The 11,373-nt window shown below is 41.5% G+C and overlaps 1 protein-coding gene across 1 annotated transcript in view; it reads right to left on the bottom strand.

Annotated features, from left to right (window-relative positions):
- The window catches only part of LOC111870724, a 49,140-nt gene that overhangs the window by 32,946 nt on the left and 4,821 nt on the right, over positions 1-11,373 (bottom strand). Inside the window, exons 2-3 of the mRNA XM_023863229.2 lie at positions 3,456-3,505; positions 1,963-2,079 (exon numbers count right to left, since the gene is read on the bottom strand). Coding sequence (XP_023718997.1) covers positions 1,963-2,079; positions 3,456-3,505 — 167 coding nt within the window. The remainder of the gene's footprint in view (positions 1-1,962; positions 2,080-3,455; positions 3,506-11,373) is intronic.

Here is an 11,373-nt window from a genome sequence, read left to right as displayed (position 1 = left end):
GTCGTATTTTTTCTCTCTCTCTCTAGTTGTTGTTGTATTTGTTGCAGTTGTTTGTATTTCTCTGTAATTGCTGTAGTTGTTAATCGTATTTGGTTTGTATTCATTGTGGTAGGATGTCCTTGTTGTTGTCGTATTTGGTTTGTATTCACTGTGGTAGGTTGTACTTATTGTTGTGTTTTGTGTATTGTGTTTTGTTTGAACGTGTTGTCAGTGTAATGTGTGTTACTCGTCTGTTGTGTCCTATTGTGTACTACTGCCACCGGGCTAAAACCCAATTGCAGTATAATAAATAATATATATATATATAAGAAGTGGATTCCCCATTCCCGCACGAATTTGCAGGCGATATATTTTCTGAGCTCAAAAAAAAACAGTTCCAACAACGTTTTTCGGATCTTGATGCAAGTGCAGAAGACATTTCCAGATTTGAAAATCCATTTAACTGTACAATTGAGGAACTTCCACCTAACCTTCAATTGGAAGTGATTAATCTGCAGTGTGATAACATGCTAAAAGGCAAATTCCAAGAGAACAATCTAACAGAATTCTATAAGTGTCTTCCAAGTGATGAATATGGTGAATTAAGATCATATGCTCGAGGTTTGATCTCTGTATTTGTTAGTACCTACCTGTGTGAAAAGACATTTTCAAAGATGAAATATGTAAAATCTCAATACAGGTCAGCATTAACAGACGAATATTTCCAATCAATTATGATGATAGGGAGTACTAACTTTGACCCCCAATTTGAAGAAATGTTATCTCAAAAAAAAAAACAATTTCATTCTTCCCATTAGTAGCCTAAAGCTGTGTTTCAAACAATGATTGTAGTTCCTTTTGTATTTTTATTATGTTACATTTTCACCAGTAAATTTGTGAAAACTTGTTTTTTAACCTGTTATTTTAATTGTACCGACCTTTAAAGATCCTCGAGTTTGCCTCTTGGCCCTCAGAGTGTAATGTATTTTATATTTGGCCCTTTACGAAAAATCTTTGCCAACCCCTGCTCTAAAGTATCGCGAACCATGTCGTGCCAAACTGCTGACTGTTAACTGGGAACAAATGGCTCATGGCGCTGACAAATACTGTCTACTGCTGACAAATCATAAACAGACTCCCATGCATGAGCCGCACTTCCCGCCATGTAACATAATACTGTGTAAAGGTCTATTAGCTAGTTATTTTCCTGTGTTCCAAACGTTATCGGCCGTCGAGCATGCTGAATCATCGACAAAATTCGCGTGCGCTTAACGGCCGGCGATGTCCCAGTCGCGGTAGAGCACGGAGCCGTGAACACGTCAATAGCTATAAAAATTTCCCTGTAGAACGGCAATTGTTTTATACAGACCGGATATTCCATACAATGCATCCCCCAGATTTAATACCAGCATTTAATTTAATTAGCCAAATTTTGTATGCTTCTCCATTCTTCATACTCTGCATTTTTTAAAAATTCATTGTATATCTCTACTGGCACATACATATTTCTTTATTTTATTCTCTAATCGTGATCGATACATGAAGCCATCTCTGTAACAGTCCTAGAAATTCCTAACATTAAAGGTTCAGCGTCTGAGAAGTTGTTCAGTTCTTTTGCCTCACAAGATTAAGTGGATACCTGATAAAGACCAGAAAGACCTAAAAAACTATGACACAATCCAATGAGTGGAAACAACTGAAATAGTAAACAAATTCAATTAGACCTAAACAGAGGAAAATTTATGTAATCTTAAACGGAACATTGCCATTCGAAATATAGTCGGAATTACTAATTCTCCTTCTGATAATAGAAAACGATATTTTCAAATAACCATTCCTTAACAGTCTGCAGTACTGCATCAATTAATCTAAGATTGACATAAAAATGATAGCAATAAACACGAGTAAGATCTTACATTAAGTTTTAAACAAACGAATGTACTCAAAACAGAAATAAAAAGACGACGAATTTGTTGTACTTACATGACCTGGATGGATGAATCTTCTCCGAGGTCCATGCCAGAGCTGAGGACGAAGCAGCGCCTTGGGCTACACACCATACAGTCCCATTTTGCTTCAACAGTGTCACGTCTGCAGATCCTAAATAATACATTTACAGATCCAAGTGATTTTCAGTTATTTAAATTTGTGGGGAGTGGGAATTTACTTATTTACTTACTTACTTACTTACTTACTTACTTACTTACTTACTTATGGAGCTGAACCCTTCTTGAGGAGAATACAAATCTGCAGCTACTCAAGAATTTATCAGCATTTTATGGAACCCGAAAGTTCATTACCGTGTTCACAAGAGCCCTCCACTGGTCCTTATCCTGAGCCAGATTAATCCACTCCATACCATCCCATCATATCTAAGATCCATTTTAATATTATCCGCACACCTACGCCTTGGTGTTCCCAGTGGTCTCTTTCTTTCTGGCTTTCCCACCAATATCCTATATACATTACTTTTCCCCCCATTCATGCTACATGCCCTGCACACCTCATCCTCCTTAATTTGATCATTCTAATTATAAAGAGTACAAGTTATTAAGCTCCTCATTATGCAGTTTTCTCCAACCTCCTGTGGGAACACGAGTAAAAAATTACGCTTTCACATACAACGTAAGCTGTTACGCTATTTTCATATACAGTATGCTTTGTAGACGGCAAAGTAAAGAATCGAACCCGGATCCTTGCTAATGCTGCATGAGGCTATCAACAACTGAATCGTGAATTGCGATATTCAGAGTCCTTATTGTTCCACCATATGCACAACATGTCTTGGAAATCTTATCGTTCTTGATTCAACCGCAATAGAAGTTTTCGGAGCGAAACCAAAAATCGTGGAACTCCTCACCTTGCATTCTTCAATTAATCCACTCTCCTCAGCACCCTCAATCTACATTTTTTCTATAGGGGTACGCGGTAGCTACAAGCCGGAAAGTCGCTTGTTCGAGTCCACATGAGGTGGATTTTTTCAATTTACCGAAACATTCCAGCCGCACTATGACCTGAAGTCGGCTCAGTCTCTAACAGAAATTAGTACCAGGAATCTTCATGGGTAAAAGGCGGCTTGTGCGTAAGGCTGACAAACTTACCAACATTTATGAGCCGATTGCCTAAAGAAAATGTACAAGCCTCGACGTCTCACAACTCTACGTACCTTCATGGTCTTTTATAGAGATAGCTCGACCTTTTTTTATAGTAACTCAAACTGAATTTCAATAAAATCTATCGAATGGTCTATGTGATACATGGAAAAGTCTATAACCTGATCTGAACCAGTCTCTATTGTGGATCAACATGCCCAAAAATCCGAAAAGACGTCAGATCACCAAAGGTAACAAAGTGGAGGGGACCATTCCCACCCTAGACGTTCCAATCGTTTTGCGAGCGATCTCGGAAGCCACTTGGCTGCGACCTGTAATAGTGGGACCGCTGCGAATTTCTACATCCTCTGTCACATAACTCACCAACAGCTGCTACGGAATCCTCGAGATGAGATGCAGCAATGCAGGAAACCCTGAAATAACAAAATATAACTTGTAAGATTTGAGGTTTTCACAGCGGTTACTATGAAGAAGGAATGGGATGTGGCACCTTGTAGATGTTGTGTAAACCGACGTTTCGGAGAAACGTATCGCAGTCTGCAGTCACCTGCTCACGCTGGGTCCTCGCTTGCGGATTTTTCTACCCAGAAGGGTACTGTTTATTACTTTAAACAGACGTTGTGGTCTAGTGGTCAGAGTTCCTGCCTACAGATCCAGACGACCCGGGTTCGATTTCCGGCGCTACCAGGTGTTCCGAGAAGTAGTGGGTCTGGAACGGGGTCCACTCAGCCTCGTGAGGATAACTGAGGGGCTATTTGAAGGAAATAGCGGCTCCGGTATAGAAAACAGAGATTAACGGTCGTGGGGATCCTTTGCGCTGACCACGCCACACCCTCCATCCGCAAAAGTAGGCACTAACTTCGCCGACAAGCGGTGGTCGCTCTGTCGGTATAGTTCGTTTGTGGATTACAGCCCACTGAGTTTCTTTGTTTGTGGGAAATCCTATAAACCTCAGACAGGGCCTGGTAAACCGTGTAAATTTTCTAGTTTCTCCTGTTTACTCCGAATTAATCCAGTGTTGGAACACCTAACCAGTCAAGGCACTGCCAACGTTCACCACTCTTGCCCACATTTACGTCGTACTTTGATTAACAGAACATCTATATTCGGTGCAGAGTTCCCCTAAATTCATAACAAAATTCTCGGTCTACAGTCATACTTCATAAGCTGATAGTCGCGTATGTAGTCAAAGTATTCTGCTCCTTTATCTAATCCATCCGTTCATGACAGTGTTCTCAAATCAGTGGCATTGTTTCCTATCTCGAGTCGCAAGTATCCAGTTCCTCAAACGATATTTGTTTACGGTTAATTTTAATATTATCCTACCACCATGCAATAATCTCCCATCTCGTCTCTTATTTTATAGATTTCGTATTCATGTTTCTTTGTATATCTTGTCTCGCCCATCTGATCCCCTAAACTTATTTAGTGAATTACATAGTGAAGTTGCCATTTTTGCAATTTTATCCAGTCGCTATATTCTTCTCTCACTCTCTGTCAGACCCAGATATTCTGAACACCCTCAGGCTGGATCAGCAGCCCCAAGTTTCGCATTCATATAATACAAGATGGAAATAAAATTATACTTTTGTATACTTTTATCTTTACGCTTTTAGAGAAGAGACAAGAAAAAACGTGTTACACTCTGAATGGCGTAAGCATTCCCCGAATTTAATGTGCTCTCGATTAATTCGCGACTTTCATCTTGATTTCGTATTGTCATTCCCGAATATTTCAAGTTCGCCTGATTTCTGTGCCGAAATTCCAGACTGCCAAATCTCAATAATTAAAACTCGACGTACAGTTTTCAACCGCGGGTGCTAGCGGAAAGGGAACGAAAATCAAACACCTGCTCCCTCCCCCCTTGTATGTTAGAAAATAAATAAAACACAACAAATATTAATATTACAAATTAAAATCACTCAAATAACAGTCACTAACTCAGAACTTTAGACCGGCCCATATAATTTTTTTTTAATTTGTTCAGTGGGGGGGTGGAGTCCAACTGGGTCCACTCGGCACGGTGGCCGCTGATTGCCCTATTGTACCTGCCCCGGGTGATTATGATGATAGAGAATTTGGTGGATTGAAGATTGGCAGGGGAAACCGAAGTACTCGGAGAAAACCCGTCCCAGCGCCACTTTGTCTACCACAAATCCCACTTGGCCAGACCCGGGATCGAACCCGGGCAACCGAGGTGGGAAGCCACCGACTAACCGCTTGAGCTATGGCGCGGCCTGACCCATATAAATATTCTTCAATACTGATTTGGTTCATCTTTGTCTCTCACACTAGCAGTGTTACAAAAAGTTAATCAACTACGTCCAGTGTGACTGATAGAATGTTTTGTCTTTATTTTCTTTTTAAATCTTCATCCTTGACATGTGTCGGTCTGAGAGACCATCTTCAGGAGGATATATTAATACAGGCAGAAACTACTATTACAATGTGTTTGGTCAATATCAATACATACGTGTACACACAGTATCATCACAATGCCATGAATATAAAATCTGAGCCTTTAGCAACTACAGCGATGTGCCTGGATACATTAAAATTCATTAATTTGTAATCTGTCAGACGACAGGTCGGCAGTCTCTTCCAAAACAGTTCCTCCACTTAATGCGATCTAGAGCTTTCTCCTTCAAATGACAGTATCCTCTTCTGTCCCCAAGGTCATCCAGCATCTTCTTACGTCTTCTTCCTCGTCTTCTGGATCTTGCATACATGGTATCTCTGTTTTTGGAAAGAGACTATCCAGGAAAAGTGACAATGTGGTAGTTTTTCCATTTGCTTTCCACATCGCAGTACAACAGCCGTTCAAACCACTCTGGTCACGCCTGTTGCTATACGAACTTGAACCATCTGGAGCATCATTTGCTCTGTGCTTCAAGTCGCTGCTGATGACGCTGCTTCCGGCAGTCTGTTTATATTTGTAGTTTAAAAATGGGTTTGTTAACAAATCTCTAGAACCAGTATAAAGGGCATGAACCAAATTGGTTCTAAAAATTTTTAACAAAATCTGTTTTAAACCACACATGTCAACAGACTAATTGTAATAATTTATAAATATTTTATTGTATTCATGCACATCACTGTAGTTGTTAAAGGCTCAGATTCTATATTCATGGCACTGCAATGATACTGTAATTGACCAAACACATTGTAAATGTAGTTTCTGCAAGTACTGATATATCTTTCTGAAGATGGTCTCTCAGACGGAAACATGTCAAGGATGAAAGATTAAAAAGGAAAGAAATAAAAACATTCTATCAGTCACACTGGACGGAGTTGATTAACCTTTCGTAATATTCTTAAATGTCTTAAACATAATTCATAAGTATACATTCTGGCTACCATCCCCCGCCGAAAATATTCTGCGGCGTTCACATTTTAAACCAAAATATGTGAACCGTCTCATAAGATTACCTAACGTCTTTCAAAAATGTAACCATGGCTGTGATAACAAAATACTGAAATGTGTTGTGCCCATAAGCTGTAGTTCTTTATACGTGACATGCAGCGCCAGAAGCTGCACGAGGGAGTGTGGAGACTGAATAATTTCCAAATTCTTTAAAACAGCGTCACGCTTTCTCAAGCCAAAAGAAATACATCATAACTACTGTGAGAAGTGTATGTTCTCTTCTCGGAATTCACAGTGCAACCTCAGTAAACTCTAATTCCCAGCAACCCAAAATGACCTACAGTAACACGACAAAATAGCGACACCTCCAAAAATTAAAAATATAAATAATTATTTTTACTTCCTTGCAGTGAAAAAAATTCTCGCGAAACGTGGAATTATGTGCCTCTCTCGGAGATGAAAGATGTTACCCGTTTACCGTTTGTCCCGAGCCCGGCGTGTAGCCGAAGGTTCATCTGGTTCCGGTCGGAACCTGACGTTTTCAAGTTGGCAATAGTTTTGGCAAAGGTGATGTGGAAAGAGAGGACTCACTGACCTTCAGCAGCTCAAAGTATACCATTTCAGTAGAAAAGGAACAGTGGACCGCGGAACATCGCGCTTTCGTCGTTGAAACGTTTTTTTAGAACTGGTGACTCTGTTACCCTGACTCAGCGACGTTTCGCGTGCACTTTAATGTGGGTCGTTACGGTAAAGTTCTCAGTAGGAACACGATTTTGTTGTGGGTTGCAAACTTCAGATCAACTGGCTCAGCCCTAAAGAAGAAACCGCCTGGAGTTGCACGCACTGTCGGAACCCCTGAGAATGTTGAAACCGTTGAGACTGTTAGTCGGGCAGTAGTGACTAGTCCCCATAGTTCTGCAAGGAAGCGTGCCATTGTAAGCATCTGGTTGGCATAACTTTCAAGACAAAATGAGCTGGCAGTTATACACACAAAATGGCATATATTATTACGTATTATAACAAATAAAATAAGTAAAGGGAATAAAAATTGGCTCCATTGTACTAATTTAGAATCCATCAGGTTTTCCTGCCGGACCCTGTATAAGTGTACAGTATTTACCGACGAGCTACGGACTGAACAGACGGGGTTGGATTCTCGGCAGAGTCAAGCTTCTAGAACGGCTCTGTTGCCCAACCAAATCCTTACCCCGTGGTTACCGGAGGCTCTTTCCTCGGAGGTAAAGCGACAGGGGCGTCATGCTAACTACTCAACTCCATCTAGTGTCGAAGTCAAGAATGATGGAGCTATAAATCCACTCCCGCATACTTCCTCTTAGTGTGGTGCTTAATTAATTAATTAATTAATTAAACACAGGGAAAACTTTAACTGTTCATCTGTAATTAGTTGCGAATATAGAGTTCGCACTGTAATTGCTTTCTTTACCGATATAACAACATTGCCCGAGAGTGGCTGTAACTTTAAAGAAGGAATGTGCATTATTAATTGATCTGTCTTCATGAAAGGAGTCGGGACTGTTCAGCTGGTAAAGTAACGGGCCACGAGCTGGAGGCCCGGATTCGATTTCCGGCAATGCAACATTTTTCTCTCCTCCACAGCCCCCAGACCAACACTTGGGCCCATCCAGCCTCCTACACGGTACCTGCAAGGAGCTCTTTCCCCGGGAATAAATTGGCAGGGGCGTGAAGCTTACTACTCACCTCCATCTACAGGGTGGGCCAGACTCAATTAGGCAGTTTTTGATTAGATGTTATTTTTATTGATAAATGTTAAGAATTGCAATGGTTACAAAACTGGAATCGCACACACATAAGTCATCGATTTTCAAGATGCTGGTCAACCTGGGCACCACCTAAGTCAACACAGGCTTGTGGACGCAAAGCAACATTTTCACACGCCTTTCTACACATATTCACCGGAACTTTATTGAACTCCTGAACAATCACCTGACGCAGATGTTTCACACTGTCAATGGGATTAGCGTACACCTTGTCTCTGAGGTAACCCCAAAGGAAAAAGTCTGGTGGGGTGATGTCGGGTGATCGGGCTGGCCACTCCCCAGTCCCTCGACGGCCAATCCAGCGTTGAGGGGAAAACTTGATGCAAGAACGCCCGAACAATAACTTGTCCTCGATATGTCCAGTAGGGCCGACAAACGGCGGGTAGACTTCGATTTCTGAGGAGATGATGCCAGTTCCGCAACAACACGTGCTTGTGTGTCAGCAGTTCGGATAGTTCTCGGCTGACCAGGATGCTTGGGGTTCAAAGCACTGGCAGTTTCATCAAACTGCTTGTTTATTCGGACGACTGTGTCCCTGTGGACTGCTGGCTGTCCAAACTCTTCCAGCATCCTGCGCTGGACTTCTGATACATTGTTAGTAACTGAGAAAAGGCGCACACATTTAACACGCTGTTCGATAGACAACCGTCTACCGGCCATGATGTTTCCTCGATGCGCACTAAGTAGGCAGAGTATTGACCTCGTTCACAGCATACCGTATGATGTTGCGATCTATCGACAACAAAAGGTACCTTCCCATTATCCCGTATGTTATTGGATTGGTTAGTTATTAATGATCAAAACTGCATAATTGAGTCTGGCCCACACTGTAGTGACGGGGTTAAGAATTCGTGAAGTTATATCCCACTCCCCCATACGTCTTCATGGCATAGTGCATAACCAAGTAAGCACAGGGGCAAATTTACCTTACCTGAACATCATATATTTTGTTCTTGGCACAAATACAAAACAATTAACAATTGTTAATTAACAATTTCCCTGAAGCGTATGTTCTTCTGGGTCATAACTGCCTGCAGTTCGGAGACGGCATGACGTTTCGGAGGAACATATCACTTAAAACGTCGAGGTCGAACAGTAAGCCAAGCCGGAAAGCGGGAAAATCAGGCCGCAAGGAATTTCCTTCAAAAAGTTTGGCTCTGTCCAAATAACATGACGTTACAACCCAGTGGACCGCAGTCTTCATAAACACTTTACTTTTATGCACATTATTGATCTCATTATTCTTAGTGGGATAAACCCGAGACCACTTGGAGCTGCGTCCACCACTGGCGCCAGATGATAGACGATGGTGATTATGGAACAATTGGTGGAATGAAAATTGGCGGGGGAACCGAAGTAATCGGAGAAAACTTGTCCCAGTGCCATTTCGTTCACCACAAATCCCACATGACCTGAAATGGGCTCGAACCCGGGCCGCCGCTGTGGGAAGCCAGCGACTAACGGCCTGCGGTATGGCACGGGCAAAATTTTGCTTAGTTGAGGAAACATATTTCCTGCATCAACAGGCACTGCTGCTAAGAATCATATACCGGAACACAGGCCGCATCTAACAAAGGAAATATAACTAGAGCACAAGATATGAGCCTTATCATCATTTACACGGAAAGTGTATACAGTATTTAAATAGAGGGGGTTTCACAAGCACAATCTTCTGTTTATTCAAGTCTGACTTAAATTCCTCCTGCATTACCAACTCAAAAAGTGATTATAAAAATGTAATTAAGATTGCACGCGCGATTAGGCCGCCCGTCCTTACATATCACACGCTATTTTTCCTCTTGTGGAGTGCGACCCAACAGCCAAGCTCAGTGAATTTCAGATTTGCCTTATAAATGATTAAAGAAATAGCTGATATACAATAGATAAAACCACTGATAAGTTATATCTTCTGGGATATAACGCCGTATAATCCGTTGAAATCCAACCTACGTTTCGGAAGAATATGACACCGCAGTCTTCAGGGTTGAAGATCTATCCAAGCTAGAAACCAACATGAAACAAATAGCGAGCAACATGTCGTCCCCATCTTCAGGGTTGGAGAGTAAGCAAGCCGCCAGCTTCATTATGTTTTGTTGTTTGACTTGGTCTTCAACTCTGAAGATGTAGGCGAAATGTTCCTCCGAAATATCGGTTGGCCTCCAAAGGAGTACACAGTGTTATATCTCAGAAAACAAAAATCTTCGCAAATACTACTCTCTGAATATCATACCCTCCCTAGATAAACCACACTTTGAAGAATAAAATTTTGTCTCTTTTCGTGTCAAGATGCCAAATAAGTCTTCATTATATACGATCGGTGTTGTTGTACAACAGGAATTTGGAATTCGCTGTTCTGAAGGCGAGAAAAGTAAACGCTGTGTAGATTTCCAGACTGCGCTTTAAAACGCTGGAACCCATAAAATGACGAATCTGGAGAATTTTGTGATCAGGAATGCTGAGTTGTTAGAGTAACTCAGCGCTACTTGCATTTCCTACAGAAAGAGCTGTTGGAAAATGTGCCTCTTCCAACCAGGCAAGAGATCTGATAGCAGCAAGATGGCGCACCTCCTCATTTTGGTAGGCAGGTTACTGCATTTCTGAATCCACAGTTTCCAGACCGTTAGACTGGCAGAGGTGGTCCAGTTGCTTGGCCAGAGAGATCACCAAATCTTTCGCCTTCTGGGGGTCTCGTGAAATCCCTGGTGTATACCGTCAAGTGCAACAGCAGTGCTGAGCTGCTGAATCGAATAAAGAACTCCGTGGTCCTACAAAAAGAATGATCCTAACTCTGTGAAGGAGACTGTTACTTCGCCTGTGCTTCGAAAATCTGTGTGTCCATTTCGAGTCACTTCGTAACTGTAATACAACGCACGCAGTCACACGGGAAGGACACAACACAGGACACAACGTACACAAGAATATAGGAAGAGTACTCCCATAGGAGAGGACTGACGTAACTCGCGAATTTGAAGTGCGACGTATAGATGATAAATCTTGAAAAGTTTTAATATATAAATTTTATTATTATACACGACATATTTACATTTTAATCATTTTATAAAGGAGACATGATGGAATACTGTGCAATGGTTTGACGTAAACAAAACCACACCTGAAG

Source organism: Cryptotermes secundus, unplaced genomic scaffold (genome assembly GCF_002891405.2).
Source record: "Cryptotermes secundus unplaced genomic scaffold, Csec_1.0 scaffold161, whole genome shotgun sequence".
In the NCBI taxonomy this organism is placed as follows: domain Eukaryota; kingdom Metazoa; phylum Arthropoda; class Insecta; order Blattodea; family Kalotermitidae; genus Cryptotermes; species Cryptotermes secundus.
This window is presented reverse-complemented; position numbering and strand designations above follow the sequence as displayed.